Raw genomic sequence first — 15,714 nt, forward strand, 5'->3', positions numbered from 1 at the left:
GTTTTGAAATACTCCCTCTGTAACTTTTAGTAAGACATTTTTCGAGTCAACTGTGTCAAACAAACGTCTCAAAACTATGTAATGAGATGCACTCCAAATCCAGAAGACAGACGAAATTCTAGGATTATCCTTTTGGGCAAAGACTTTTATGCAGCTAGCATATGGTTATGTTTCACTAGATGACGGTGCTCAGAAATAGTAGGCTGATATATTAACCCAAGGATGGATAATCTTCATGAAGCCTTCTGATATTGCCGGACAGCACTCCTCAGCCCAAACTTGGTCAACCCTGGTGCATGGCAACTGTAGTTTGCTGGGTAGAGAAGCACGAGAATGGATCGCTTGGATCACTAGGGACGTGCAAGGATTTATTTCTACTGCTCTTTTGCTAGTTTATTATAAACATAATCTACAATGCACATGTTACGCTATGACAAGTACCATAGTTCTATATCATCCCAAACAAAACCGTCAACACAATAACTAATAAAAGCTAAAGTTCATACAAACTAGCAAGCATTTACAGAACATGGGTTCGACCATTACAGGGTTCTCTAGTAGGCTAGTAATTGCTAAAATCACAACTTGAAAAAGCAACCATGTCGAGGATAGTTATGCTGGGCTAAATCCTTAAGGACACTTTCCAATCATCAATATGGGTGATATCGTCCTGGGGCAAAACTTCCCCTATTCATCATATCAGGTGTGCCGCCAGGTGCATAAACACCTAGTGCAGGATCATATGCCCCAGCATACATGGCGCCACCAAAGCTAGAACTGCCAGGGCCACTAAAGCTCTCATCACCACCCCGCCTGTAGCCACGCAAGTTCCCTCCACCATAAGGTCCATCAAAGCCTCCTCCATATGGCCCAAAACGGCTAGGGTAACCAAAGGAAGAAGACATGCCTTCATAGCCTCCTAATCCCGGATAGTAATGACTGTATCGCTCATGGTAGTCACGTACCCCGCCATGACCACCAACAAAACCTCCATGGTTCCTGTAAGGACCAAATCCACCACTGTTGTAGCTGCTATAAGCATCAGCCAGTCCACCACGGTCATCCCCAGAAGAATGGTCCCTAGAATCCCTACCATATGCTGATCTAGAATCACTACCAGTTGATGTTGGCAGATTTGAGGATTTCTTTGGTTCTGCTTTCTTGATCTCCACCTACAAACAAAGCAACTGACCTAAGTACTGACAAATATAAACCTATACGTCCTCGCTACCAATGATCTGTAAAGCATGATGGTCCATGACACTAACACAGTTGTTGACATGTACTCCCTCGTTCACAAATATAAGATGTTCTAACTTTTTTCAGAATTGGACGTATATAGACACGTCTTAGTGGGGTTCACTCATTTCAGTCCGTATGTAGTCCATATTGAAATATCTAAAACATCTTATATTTGTGAACAGAGGGAGTACAAAAGAATGAAATTTCTTTTGGCAGACATTAATTTGAAGTGAAACTTCTTTACACGATTCAACCTGTAAAGTATTACAGTGGAGGGGCTAACAAATGGTGGCATTTGTGTTATGCAATGCACAAGACTCACCTTCGAACCATCAAGATCAATCATATTCCCATTTGCTAACAAATCATCTACAACCTCCTCAGATTCAAAAACAACAAATCCAAAGCCTCGGGAGCGTCTTGTTTGATGATCACGCATAATCTGGTGCTCAACCACAGCTCCATATTTTTCGAAGAAATCCTTGAAATCATCTAGAAATAAACACATAGAATGGATGTATAAGGAAGCAGACTCGCAAAAAAGAATGGGAAGCAGACAATATGATTCCATAACGTATAATACCTTCTGTCAGTATTGGGGGAAGGCCACCAACAAATATCTTTTTAGTTCTGAAATCCTTAGGGTTGGACTGCATATAATCTTTTGGAATGGTTCTCTTTATCTCAACCTGGAAACAAAAACAGGGAAGCCCACTAAGTAATTTCCATTACAATCATGTAGGAACAGGGAAGTTATACACTAGGCATATGGTACTCGAGTGCCAATCTACATAGAAGAGAACATGAGTTTTTTTTATATATACAACAACAATAGAGCTAACAAGAACCTAAAAATGGCAAAATAGAACTTTAATCAAAGCATATTTGCATAGACCAACTTAAAAAAAAATGAGCAACTGGATTCACACAGTTGATATCAAACTGAACCAGAAACACCATAAATTAAAGAACACAGAGAAACAGACTGACATAGGTGCAACTAAAACCCTGTTAGCATTTGAAGTGCTTGATGAATGATTATAATTGAAAATGAAGCAAGCATCAAATCAATAAGTAAAATAAATATATCAGAAGATCAAGATTTTATAATCAGCAAGTTAATATGGATGAGTATTTAAGCAGGCTGTTATGACCGGTTTGGTCTATACCAGGAAGAGGCCCACCGGGCATTAGTATTAGGGGCTTGACCCACAAGTTATCTTAGGCAAGTTATTTTAGGCAAGTTATCTTAGGCTAAAGTTATCTCTACCTACTAATAAACCACGCATCGCTTCTGGTCGTACGTCGCTGGTGTTTTTGCGAAAAAACCCCGCTGTTTCTTTGAAATCAACCCGCGGTCCTTGTTTAAGTGGTACTCAGGAAAAACGATTCATTTTTGCGTAAAAGCCCCTGTCGTTTGGACTATTCAACGCGCGGTCCAAGCAGTTCTGTAAAGAAAAAAGGAAACACAACCACACACAGAGCACACGGGCTCGCCTCCTCTCCCTCTCGCCTATGAAGTCATCGCCGCCGCCGCCGCCCATGCCGGCTGCTTCCGGCGCCTCCGGCGCAGCGCGGCACGCCCCAAGCTGCCGACGGTCCGCGCCTCCCTCCCCTCCACCCAGACTCTCTGCTCCCGGCCTCTACAGCCCGCTCGCAACCACACACCCATGGCTAGGGTTTCGGGCATGGCTTCGCCGGCGTGTCTCCGGTGGTCCCAGGTTCGTCCTTCCTTCCTTCTTGGCCGAGATTCCGCTGCCCATACACCTCACCTTCTCTTCATATTCTCTGCTGGAGATGCAGTTGGGGCACGCCATGGGAGTTCCCCATCCATCACGGTCGCCGTTGTCAAGGGATTCTTCAAGGAGATGTCAAGGACGCCATGGACATGCAGCTCCTCGAGGTTTTATCCCTCCTTTCCTCTGACATCAAGTTGTAACAGTACATTAATCCAAGCAACTGTTTTCAGATCAATTATGGAATCAATCTCATGATGGTTGATGCTTGATGCAGCGGAGGATTGGGCCTCGCATTATTTTTTCCAGAATTGGGTGTGGGTACTCTCTAAACTGGATTGAGTGAGCTAAATCTGTGCATCAAAATTGTAGTCTGTAGCTTTATGTGTTACGTCTTAAGATTGAACTTGAAGATTGCCTTTGGGAGTAGTTTTAGTTGGTAGATGTTTCAGGCTCCAAATACGCACACATTATGTGCTTAATGTGTGGCATAAACATGATCAGTTTTATGCTTAGAAACCAAATCACTGTCCACCCATTTTATTTCTTCATGAGTATTTTGTGTTGAAATCAGATCACCGTTCACCTGTTCTCGTACTGTTGTCTTTAACTTATTTTGCCGATTCTCAATAAAATGCTCAGTTCAGGATGTGATTTTCAGTTTTAGGCATTTGATACTTTTGGCACTGAGCAAAAAATTTCCTCTGAGCGTGTACCTTCAAATGCAAAGTTCTGACTATGATTTCGCATGCGATCACACCGCCGTCGGTCGCTCTGCCTACCGAGTGCCACCCCGCCGCCTCCCCCACTCCCCCCACCTGGGACCTCACCGCCCGCTCTATCTAATATATTTTTCAGTTTTCTTATAGTCGCCAATACAAATGTCCGCTTGAGTGTCAAAAGGCAGCAGTGATAATGAAAAAAGTGTATGGGTTCGTTGCTACATTGTAGTAGTTATGTACATCTCAAATTTTCAGCCCAGGATTTTTATTTTGACTGATGTGAGTATTTCTTAGTCAGTCTTCATCTTCCAGCTTTGACTGAAAATAACTCTCCTGAAAACTGTTGGCAATACTCACAATGTGATCTACAAAGAAACATTTGATGATCTTGCTTGATAACTTACCGGCGGGCAGAAAATATATCATGTTAGTACCATTCGTAAGCAAACATGTACCTTATTTCTGCTTAGATGTTCTCTGTTTCTTATTTCATAAGTGTTTTGCATTCCCTATAGAAGCTGACCGGCCAAATTTATGTTTACTACACTAGCATAGTCTCTCAAGTACTGCACTCCTGCAGGCCACCCAACCCATATTTAAAATCGGGTACTTTTAGTTCTGACTGCAGTCATATAGATATTCATGTATAAAATTGTTTTCCTTTTGTTCTTGTTAAATCTAGTGATTGTGCTCTAGGTGATCATGCTTCTTAGCTGCTATTAGCGGGCGAAGGCGCAGCGTGTACAAGTATATCTTTCCACATAGAAAATAATTCATCTACACAAGCCTTCAGAACAGGGTAGATTTCCTAGAAGGCGACACCCAATAGGTCATTTTGTACCCAGGTTTCCTTTCAAGCTTAGAATTATCAAATTCTACTACAGTTTATATTTGATGCATGAAATTGACCTCTTAGCAATCACCGGTTCAACAATCTTTGTATTATATGCAACCATCAGGCTTATGCATATAATCGTTCAGGTCCTGATTTTTTAAATTAAATATTCTTAATGTTGAGCATTTTTTGTTACGGGTTCAGTTCATTATTCAGGATCACAAGAGTCCAATTCTTATGTGGTTCAGGAAGCACCAATGATAATATGAGTTAGACGGCTATACAACTCGACTTATCTACTGAAACAAGATGCTTAGCGGATCAACAAGATGCTTACAGATATAGAATAGCAGGAGGGTGAGGTGTGCGTATAACATGGCAAATGATAGACCCGGTGAAGAAGGAATGACAGTTGTGCAGAGGGTTAAGGGGTGTGGTTACAACGTGGCAATAAGAGAAAGACCCGGTAAAGAAGGATTGAACGTTGTGTGGGCTTTCCATGTATGAATACTACTGGCAGTGTTACAGTGTGCTGATATGTGCTTTGTAAACAGCAGGCCAAGTGGTCCATTAGAAAAGGGCTGGATAGATTATCAAACAATGAGGGAAGCAAGGAAGAGCTCGGGACGACGGCGTAATGATTAGCCGTCTTCAAGTAGAAGATCCGGACAACCATAAGGGCGTGTGATTTTTTTTCCGATGCAATGCATGGGCGCCACGACCGACCTCAACCTTCGGATTTTACAGTACTGTAGTATTCATAGAAGTCTACTTTTTTGTTTGTATTCGTAGTAAATTATAGTTAATTGATGACTAACCTGATGAAGGATTTACTGTCCTATAGCTTCTATAATTTACCGCACTATAATTTTTTTGATTGTTTGAATTTACAGTGACCTTATGTTTGAATTTACACTACCCTTGGTTACAACTTCTGTAATTTATAGTAGTAGCCTAAAGGTTGTGATTTTTGTATTTTACAGTGATAGATTTTACACTATACAGTTACCTGAATTTATAGTGCTACACTTTTTACTGGAAGAACTATTTGAAGGATATTGTGAGAGTACTGACCTACAGTTTGTCTTCTTGGTGTGACTGTAGTTTCCTGATTGTGTAGCTATTCTGTCCCCTTCTTCCTCCATCCTCTTTCTCGTTCTTATCTGATCATAAAGCACACATTGTTACTGGTTGTTTCTCCTTATTTTTACTGAAGTTCCAGTATCTTTGTTGTGATCTGGTTGTTACTGACTGGAATTTTAGTAAAATGAAACACTGTAAAATTCATCAAAGCTGAATATGTGATACACTTTAAAAGTTACTCTTTATTCGTAGTGAGATGACTGTAAATTTCAACTGAAGCCACTGTATTTAAAGCTTCATGACGACGAAATGTTTAGTATGTGATTAGTTCATCTTGTGTTGGTCATTGTACAGCAGGTTGATGATGACTTTACGGCAGCCTAATTATGAATTTATACTATGTTTGTGTTCAGGAGTTTCTTCCACAAGTATCAACTTCAGATCCTTGAGAATGCCATGAGAATTTCAGGTTTTCTTCCAATAGTATTATGAAGAAAACAAAACTGTCAATAACCTGGAGAAGCTCGTGAGAGTACTGTCCTGGCAGTGTTGCTTTTTGGGCCCTTTCATTGCTTGCTCATGGATCATAGAGCGCATAGGTCATACACGTGTCATGTTTGTAATGCCTGAAAAAATTGGTTGAATGCCCCTTTATTTTCAGTCAAGTTTTTTTTTCAGTTGGTGTCAGATTTTTACTGGTTGGTATATTTGATTGAAGGCAAATTCAATTTCAGTCGATTGTAATATAGACACTCCTTTTTTTTTAATACCAAAGTGTTCTCTATGGGGGAAGCCTATACGGCGCTTCCGCGCGCTGGGCGTTCTCATGCGCAAGCCCATTTTTTGTTTTTTTATTCGTATTTTCTTTTTCTTTCTTTTTTCCTTTCATTTTCTTTTATGTTTTCCTTTTTCTCTCTTCTTTTCTCATCTTTATTTTTCACTTTTTTTGTGAAATTTCTTTTCAAATTCGCAAAGATTTTTTTGTTCATCGAATTTCAAAAAATGTTCATCGATGTAAAAAAAGGGTTAATCGAATTCAATTTTTTCATCGGATTTAAAAAACGTTCATCAAAATTTGTTCACCAACCTCAAAAAAATTCATTAAATTAAAATTGTGTTCATCATTTTCGAAAAATGTTCAACAAATTCATTTTTTACCGAATTAAAAGTTTTTATTCAAGTTTAAAAAACGTTCATCATTATTAAAGAATGCTTATAATTTTTTCCAAAAAATAAAAAATTGCTCATATTTTTTGAAATCATGGACGTTTTTTGAATTAAAGAACTGTTTTTGAGAAGTCAAAACGAACAATGTTTTTTGCAATTTTAGAACCTTTTTGTAATCACAAATTATTTTAACATAAAATAAAAATGAAAAGTACAACAAAAGTATATATCTAAAAATACCCAACATAGTAAAAATCGTTTTATAATAAGCACACAGTTATATGTATATATTCACACTTTTTAAAAACTGGTCAAAATTCCCAAGAGTTGTTACATTTAAAAAATGCATTTAGAAATGTTCAGAAAAATGCTTTTTTTATAAACCATTTTGTTTTATTAAAAAAGTTCATGTTTGCCGAAAAGAAAAGAAAAAGATTTAGAGACTATTCCATGAATTATTCTTCAATTAGCCGAAGAATGTCGAGGTGGCTTCTTAACGACCAATATTCAGCCGAGAAACAATAATCATGTTTATTAGAACGGAATATAAGAAATGGTGTGTAATGATAAAGAACTTCAGGACTTCATGGAGTCCAAGGTTTGCTGGGTGCGACGTTCGGCGAATAAAGTTGCCCATATTTTATTTTCGAGCCTACCAACGTGATAACTTCAATAAGTCACAATGATTCCAACCCAAAAGTTGTACCTATTGACACATTGAGTAGATTTTGCAAGATTCCATGCCCGTTGCAACGCACGGGCATTTGTACTAGTAAATACTAGTTGTAAGACATCGTTTGAGAGCAAGCAATAAAGATATTATAATCTTCTGTTGCTCGGCTCCCTGAGGAGCCGGAACCCTAGCCGACAACAGCCAACCGCCGCCGCCCCTAACCCTAGCCGCGACGGCGCCCACTCGTCGGCGCGCCCGCTCCAGCCCTCATCCACCTCCACCTCATCCCTATAACCTACGTATCCGCGCTGGTAGGAACCCTAGTCCTACCAATTTGGTATCAGGTACCCGGGTTTCGACCATGTCTTCACCACCTTCAATTCCGCCGCCGCCAGCACCACCGCTGCCCATCAACTCCACCACCGCCGGGTAGGAACCCTAGTCCTACCAATTTGGTACCAGGTACCCGGGTTTCGACCATGTCTTCACCACCTCCAATTCCGCCGCCGCCACCACCACCGCTGCCCATCAACTCCACCGCCGCTGCCGCCAACTCCTCCACCGCCGCCGCTTCCGCGCCGGGCGTCACGGCCTCGCTCTCGGCAGGCGCCACGGCGTCGCTCTCGGCGCCGACCCTCCCGGCGCCCGGCACCGCGTCAGGCCACAGGCGGCCACCGACCCCCGTCCAACATACGCCGCCGCCGTCACCTCCCCTGCAGCCGCAGCAGTTCACACAGGAGGCAATGGCCGGCGTCCTCAACGACCTAGTCACCGCGGTCCAGGGCATCCGCCTCTACCTGGCAAATCCGTACGGGCCGCCTCCACCACTACATCCCGCCATGGCCGCGGGTCCGCAGGCGCTGCCGTGGTACTCGGTACCGGGGGCCATCACCGGAGGCTACCCGGCGCTCCCCGCCCCGGCGGCCGCGCCGCCGCCTTGGCCACAGTGGCCGCCGCAGCTCGCGACGGCAACCGCGCCACTCGCCGCCGCCAAGGGGCCGCAGTGGCCCACCTGGACCGCGCCGGCCACGCCGTCTCCCGCCGTGCCGTCACTTCCATCAGTCACGGAGCAGGGTCCTCCACCGCCCCATCCCAGCCCTAACTTGGGCCGGCCGTTGCCGAGCGGGCTTCCGATCCAGGAGGTCCGCTTTCCGTCATCGCCATCACCACTCCCCGACTGGCTTCACGGGCCGCCCTCGGCCTACCCGGGGGCCCGTCCGCCGTCCGGTTTCCCGTTGCCGCCCGAGGCGTCGGGCGCCACCGGGAACTACGCCGGGCCTTCCACCATGGACCGCGCACCATCATCAGCCCCACGCACCGCCGAGGCAGTGGGCCAGGGTGCGCCACACCAGCAGCCGCCCCGGTTCGCCAAGATCGACTTCGCCACATACGACGGCTCCGACGACCCGCTTAACTGGCTCAACCAGTGTGACCAGTTCTTCCGCGGACAGCGCACACCCGCGTCGGAGCATACTTGGCTGGCTTCCTACCATCTACGTGGGGCCGCCCAGACATGGTACTACGCCCTCGAGCAGGACGAGGGCGACATGCCCCCGTGGGATCGTTTCCGAGAGTTGTGCCTTCTTCGTTTCGGGCCGCCGGTCCGCGGGAGCCGCTTGGCCGAGTTGGGCCGCTTGCCGTTCACCTCCACGGTGCAGGACTTCGCCGACCGCTTCCAGGCCCTGGCGTGCCACGCGCCCGGTGTGACGGCCTTACAGTGGGCGGAGCTTTTCATCGGCGGCCTTCCCGACCACATCCGCGTGGATGTCGAGATGAAGGGGCCCCAAGACCTTCAGACGGCCATGTACTATGCCCGGGCGTTCGAGCAGCGCGCCCAGGCCTTAACGCGTCCATCCGCGCCACGTGGGGGCCGACAGCTTCCCCGGCCGTCTCCGGCAGCACCGGCGTCGTCCACAGCCGCCCCGGCACCCACCCCGGCACCGACGCGGCCATTCAGGCGCCTCACTCAGGCGGAACAGCTGGAACGCCGGCGCCTGGGCTTGTGTTTCAACTGTGATGCGCCCTATGCACCGGGCCATGTCTGTCCCCGCCTCTTCTACCTGGAGACGACAGACGAGACTGAGGAGGAGACACTGGAGGATGGCCTCGGCGCTCCAGCCCTTGCGGAGCCCGCAGCGGCACCCGCGCCCGCCCCGGCCACCGCCCTCGTGGTGTCCCTACACGCGCTGGCCGGCATCCGTGATGAACGGACGATGCTCTTACCGGTCATGATCCAGGGCGAGCGCCTGGTGGCCCTAGTGGATACAGGGTCCACGCATAACTTCCTGCCGGAGACCACGATGCGGCGCCTTGCATTACAGCCAACCGGCGGTGAGCAGTTGCGAGTCACAGTCGCTAATGGCGACCGTCTCCGCTGCCACGGGCTCGCCCGCGACGTGCCCATCACTATCGGCGACGAGCACTTCACCATCACCTGCGCCGGCATCGACTTGGGCTGCTTCGACTTCATCCTCGGCGTCGACTTCCTGCGCACTCTTGGTCCTATTCTATGGGATTTCGACGCGCTGACGATGACCTTCTAGCGGTTGGGCCGCCGCATTCGGTGGGACGGCATTGGCGGTGCCGCCCCAACCACTCCACTCCAGCTGGCCGCGACCACCGCCACGGCCGAGCACCCACTATTGGAGAGCCTCCTCCAGTAGCACACGGACATCTTTACCGAGCCACAAGGGCTGCCGCCCGCCCGCACGTACGATCACCGTATACATCTTCTGCCAGGCTCCGCGCCGGTGGCAGTACGGCCTTACCGCTACCCACAGTTGCAGAAGGATGAGTTGGAGCGGCAGTGTGCGCTCATGCTCGCGGCAGGCATCATCCGGCTCTCCACTTCGCCATTTACCGCGCCGGTGCTTCTCGTCCGCAAGTCAGACGGCACATGGCGTTTCTGCATCGATTATCGTGCCCTTAATGTTGTCACACTTAGGGACAAGTTCCCTATTCCGGTGGTTGACGAGCTCCTCGATGAGCTCCACGGGGTGTGCTTCTTCACCAAACTTGACCTTCGGTCGGGGTACCACCAGGTGCGCATGCACCCGGATGACATCGCCAAGACGGCGTTTCAGACTCATCACGGCCACTTCGAGTTCTTGGTGATGCCCTTTGGCCTCACCAACGCCCCGGCGACCTTCCAGGCTTTGATGAACGACGTCCTCAGGCCCTACTTACGCCGGTTTGTGCTCGTTTTCTTTGATGATATTCTAATCTACAGTGCGTCTTGGGCCGAGCACCTCCAGCACGTCGCCATCGTCTTCAACGAGCTTCGAGCGCACCACCTCCACCTTAAGCGCTCGAAGTGCTCGTTCGGGACGCCTTCGGTGGCCTACTTGGGCCACGTCATCTCGGCCGACGGGGTGGCTATGGACACCGACAAGGTGGTAGCCGTCTCCGCATGGCCAACGCCTCACTCGCCGCGGGCTCTCCACGGGTTCCTCGGCCTCGCCGGCTACTACCGGAAATTTATCCGGGAGTTCGGGCTTATCGCGGCGCCCCTCACGCGGTTGCTTCGCCGCGACGCTTTCGCCTGGGACGACGAGGCGACGACGGCGTTCGAGGCCCTCAAGGGGGCCCTCACGACGGGCCCCGTACTCCAGATGCCCGACTTCGACCGCCCGTTCGTGGTGGACTGTGACGCCTCGGGCGCAGGGTTCGGCGCCGTGCTTCATCAGGGCGATGGGCCCCTCGCCTTCTTCAGCCGGCCTTTCGCTCCGCGTCATCTTAAGCTGGCAGCATATGAGCGGGAGCTCATTGGCCTTGTACAGGCCGTTCGTCATTGGCGGCCGTACTTGTGGGGACGGTCCTTCCAGATTCGCACCGACCACTACAGCCTAAAGTTTTTGCTGGACCAACGGCTGTCGACCGTGCCGCAGCACCAGTGGATCAGCAAGCTCTTCGGCTTCAACTTCTCCGTCGAGTATCGGCCGGGCCGCCTTAACACCGTGGCCGACACGCTGTCCCGTCACGACTCCGACCTCGCTTCCTCCGCCGACGAGTCCGCCGGAGCGGCCCTGTGCATCCGCTCCGGGCCGACGTTTGGCCTCTTCGCCGACATTCGTCGCGCCACTGCGACGGCCGACGACGTCGTCCGTCTTCAGCAGCAGCTCACGGCCGGCGACCTAGAGGAGCCTTGGCGCTTTTCTGACGGACTGCTCCTACATGGGCGCCGGGTCTTTGCGCCGGCGCAGGATGATCTCCGTCACCAGGTGTTACAGCTCGCCCACTCGGCGGGTCATGAGGGTATGCAAAAAACCCTCCATCATCTTCGCGCCGACTTCTACATCCCTGGCGATCGCGCCCTGGTCCGCGACTGGGTTCGGTCTTGTCAGACATGCCACCGCAACAAGACAGAGACTCTCAGGCCGGCCGGGTTACTCCAGCCCTTGGAGGTGCCATCTCAGGTCTGGGCGGATATATCCATGGACTTCATTGAGGGCCTTCCCAAGGTGGGCGGCAAGTCGGTCATCCTCACGGTGGTCGACCGCTTCTCCAAGTACGCCCACTTCATAGCACTCGGCCATCCATACACGGCGGCGTCCGTGGCCCGGGCCTTCTTCGACGGCATCGTCCGTCTACACGGGTTCCCTGCTTCGATCGTCAGTGATCGAGACCCCGTGTTCACGGGCCATGTCTGGCGCGACCTCTTCAGGATGGCGGGTGTCCAGCTCTGCCTGAGTATGGCGTTCCATCCTCAGACAGACGGTCAGTCCGAGGTGGTTAACAAGGTCATTGCCATGTATTTGCGTTGTGTGACAGGTGATCGGCCTCGCGCTTGGGTGGACTGGCTCTCTTGGGCGGAGTACTGCTACAACACCTCTTATCACTCCGCCCTGCGCGCTACGCCATTTGAGGTGGTCTATGGTCGACCACCCCCGCCTATACTTCCGGTGGATCCGGAGACAGCTCGGACGGAGGTTGCGGGTGACCTCATCCGCACTCGTGACGAGATGCTTGCTGAGGTTCATCAGCGTCTCCTTCAGGCCCAGCAGCTGGCCAAGCACTACTACGACGATCATCATCGCGAGGCGGAGTTCGCGGTGGGTGATTGGGTATGGCTGCGTCTTCTCCACCGCTCTACACAGTCACTCGACCCGCGCACGAAGCGCAAGCTCGGCCCTCGCTACGCCGGGCCCTTCCCTATCTTGGAGCGCATTGGGAAGGTGGCCTATCGTCTTCAGCTTCCAGCCCGCGCTCGCATCCACGACGTCTTCCATGTGGGGCTGCTCAAGCCTTTCCGTGGCGAGCCACCGGCGGCTCCACCGGCGCTTCCTCCCATCGCCAATGGTCGCATTCTTCCACAGCCAGCAAAGGTATTGCAGGCGCAGCTCCGTCGTGGCGTCTGGTTCATCCTCGTTCAGTGGGCAGGCCTTCCGAAGGAGGAGGCTACTTGGGAGCAGCGTGAAGAATTCCGCCAACACTATCCAGACTTTCAGCTCGAGGACGAGCTGTTTGCGCAGGCGGGGAGAGATGTTATGACCGATTTGGTCTATACCAGGAAGAGGCCCACCGGGCATTAGTATTAGGGGCTCGACCCACAAGTTATCTTAGGCAAGTTATCTTAGGCTAAAGTTATAAATACTAGTTGTAAGACATCGTTTGAGAGCAAGCAATAAAGATATTATAATCTTCTGTTGCCTGGCTCCCAGAGGAGCCGGAACCCTAGCCGACAATAGCCAACCGCCGCCGCCCCTAACCCTAGCCGCGACGGCGCCCACTCGCCGGTGCGCCCGCTCCAGCCCTCGTCCACCTCCACCTCATCCCTATAACCTACGTATCCGCACTGGTAGGAACCCTAGTCCTACCACAGGCCATATGGAAGTCACATGCACAAGGCGTGGGCATTAACAGTAAAGCTAGAAGTGCTTAACTTTATAAAGTACAATAAACAGTTTAGCAATTGTAAAGCTGCACTCCTAGGTGGTGTATTTAGAACACAAAACCTACTTGCTTTCCATTGATGACATGGGTGTCCTCCATCACTTTATCAACAATAGCAGGGTCAGAATATGTAATAAAGCCAAAACCCCTTGGCTGAGATGTCTGCTTATTTTTCATTATCACCGAATCAACTATCTCCCCATAGTTGCCAAAATGCTTCTGAAATGTGGCTGTCATTGAAAATTACATATACAAATTAGTACTAAAATATAACTCAAGAGAATATATAACTCAGGGATTCCCTCCATTCTAAAACATGAAGTTTTAGGTTTGTGCTAAGTCAAACATCTTTGAGTTTGACAAGGTCTATAGAAAAATATTTCAACATCTACAACATCAGCTGTATATAGTATGAAAATACATTTTATGATGAATCTAATGACACTAATTTGATGTTCTAGATGTTAGTATATTTTCTATAGGCTTGGTCAAGCTTAAAGATGTTTGACTTAAGAGGACAAACCTAGAACTTCAAGCATTTTGGAGCGGAGGGATTAACTGGGGTAGTATCTATATCAATCAGATGATTGGTAAAGAACCAAACATGATTGACTCAAACAGTGCTAGTCCATTCATGCTCCTCTGTAGGCATTAATTACTGTGGATCAATTGCAACCCACATTGTGCACAAACAGCATCTCCTTGGTCGTGAAAATAACTTAGTAGAGTAATCTAATACGTCGAATAATCTCATGAATAAACAGAAGTTTTGCTTCACTACTACAAAACACAAATAGCCACGTGATATGCATGCCACGGGTTGACAACAGTTCCGAATAAAACCACACAAAAAACTACAATACTAAGCAGATTTATGTGGCCGTTGATAGAATTTATTTTGAAGATCAAAGAGGGCAGCAATCATAGTATCGTCTTGTCAAAATTTACATGCTACAAAGTCCGCACACTAACTCAGTGTCTCGCTCGACTAACTCGGCCGTCTCACTCGCATTAATCAGTGCAACAAAAATAAGCGTATACATGAAAAATAAATAGAATATGCCTACACAATCTAGTTAAACAAACATATAAACGCATTAAACCGTAGAAATCTAGTCCAGTAAATACCGATCTCTACACGATACGACTGAATCGAGATCTGAGTGACCACATCCAACACAAGGCGCCACAAGCATCACATACCAACAACATAACAGGAAGGAACCAAAGCGAGTTACCTAGTGTGGTGTCGCGCGGGAGCCCTCCGACGAAGATCTTCCTGGAACCCAAACCCAAACCCTAACAAATCAGGCAGCCAAATCGAGAAAGCTCGACAGCTCGCGAGGAGAGGGGGCTGGGATTCTCTTACCCGGGGCTTCCGCTGCCGCCAACATCGCCGCCGCCATAGCCCTTGGGTCTCGCCTCCGACTTCCCCATGGCAGCGCTGGCGAGAAAGGGTGAAGGTCCGTCCTGGGGGTTCGGATCGCGCGTCCGCTCGGTCGATTATATGATCGTTTTTCTTTTTCTTTTTTAGGGATAATAGCCACTTCATTCATCAAAGTCCACGGTCCATGGGATACAAGTTAGAGCATCTCCGGCCGTTGGCCCCCCATGGGGCTCGAAAAATCGTCGGAGGGGGGGGGGGGCGAACCGGCGCTAAAATCGGCTTTTCGGCCGCCGCTTCCAAGGTCGCCCCAGATGCCCTTTTTTAAACATTTTTCAAAAGAAATTCGGCTAAAATTCGACAAACATGACAAAGATTCGGCAAACAGGACATAAACTTCGGCGTTCCACATTTTATACATATAGAAAACATATAATTTACTAAAAAGACAAAGAGTCGCGACTACAGGCCGAAGAACTCACTGAACGCGGCGTAGTCGTCATCGTCGTCGCCGTCGTCGTCGTCCTTCTCCTTCTTCACGCTGTTGTATCCCTGCCCGGGGCCGCCCTGGCGGATAGGTTTGGCCGGTGGCGGCGTGTCGTCGTCGCTATCTTCAAGCACGATGACGCCCCCTTTGTCGCGTCGTCTCCGGCTCCGTCTTCACGCCGGCGAGCCCTGGCTCCGTCTTCGGTTTGACGAGGCGGGGAGGAGTATAGGAGGAGGCACGCCCGCCCTCGTTGATGACGATGCCGGCACTGCGGGTGCGCCGGTCGAGCGGCGTTTCCGCGAACTCGGCCTTGACGCTGAAGGGCGTCGGCGACCCGGAGGAGTGGGAGGAGGAGGAAGAAGGGGAGTCTGTCCTCCTCGTCATCCATTGGTCGCCACTCCGGCGGGGGACCGGGGCGGCCGGGTACGTCAGCGGCGGATCGTTGCCGCCCTCGAGGTACTCGAGGACGGCGTGGAGCGTGCGGCCAGGGGCG

The 15,714-nt window shown here is 49.5% G+C and overlaps 2 protein-coding genes across 2 annotated transcripts; one reads left to right on the top strand and one right to left on the bottom strand.

The window, feature by feature from the left end:
- Positions 1-451: 451 nt before the first annotated feature.
- LOC123156008 (heterogeneous nuclear ribonucleoprotein 27C) lies at positions 452-14,912 on the bottom strand. Its single transcript, XM_044574176.1, has 6 exons — positions 14,720-14,912; positions 14,589-14,629; positions 13,417-13,580; positions 1,826-1,931; positions 1,565-1,734; positions 452-1,172 (listed from the first exon to the last, which is right to left on the bottom strand). The coding sequence occupies exons 1-6, from the start codon at positions 14,785-14,787 to the stop codon at positions 651-653; spliced, it is 1,071 nt and encodes a 356-aa protein (XP_044430111.1). The 5' UTR covers positions 14,788-14,912; the 3' UTR covers positions 452-650.
- LOC123156010 (uncharacterized) lies at positions 2,716-3,575 on the top strand. Its single transcript, XM_044574177.1, has 3 exons — positions 2,716-2,963; positions 3,046-3,145; positions 3,212-3,575. Exons 1-3 carry the CDS (start codon positions 2,758-2,760, stop codon positions 3,248-3,250), a joined length of 345 nt encoding a protein of 114 aa, XP_044430112.1. The 5' UTR covers positions 2,716-2,757; the 3' UTR covers positions 3,251-3,575.
- Positions 14,913-15,714: the final 802 nt, after the last annotated feature.

The sequence above is a fragment of the Triticum aestivum genome, chromosome 7B, assembly GCF_018294505.1.
Source record: "Triticum aestivum cultivar Chinese Spring chromosome 7B, IWGSC CS RefSeq v2.1, whole genome shotgun sequence".
NCBI classification, from domain to species: Eukaryota; Viridiplantae; Streptophyta; class Magnoliopsida; order Poales; family Poaceae; genus Triticum; species Triticum aestivum.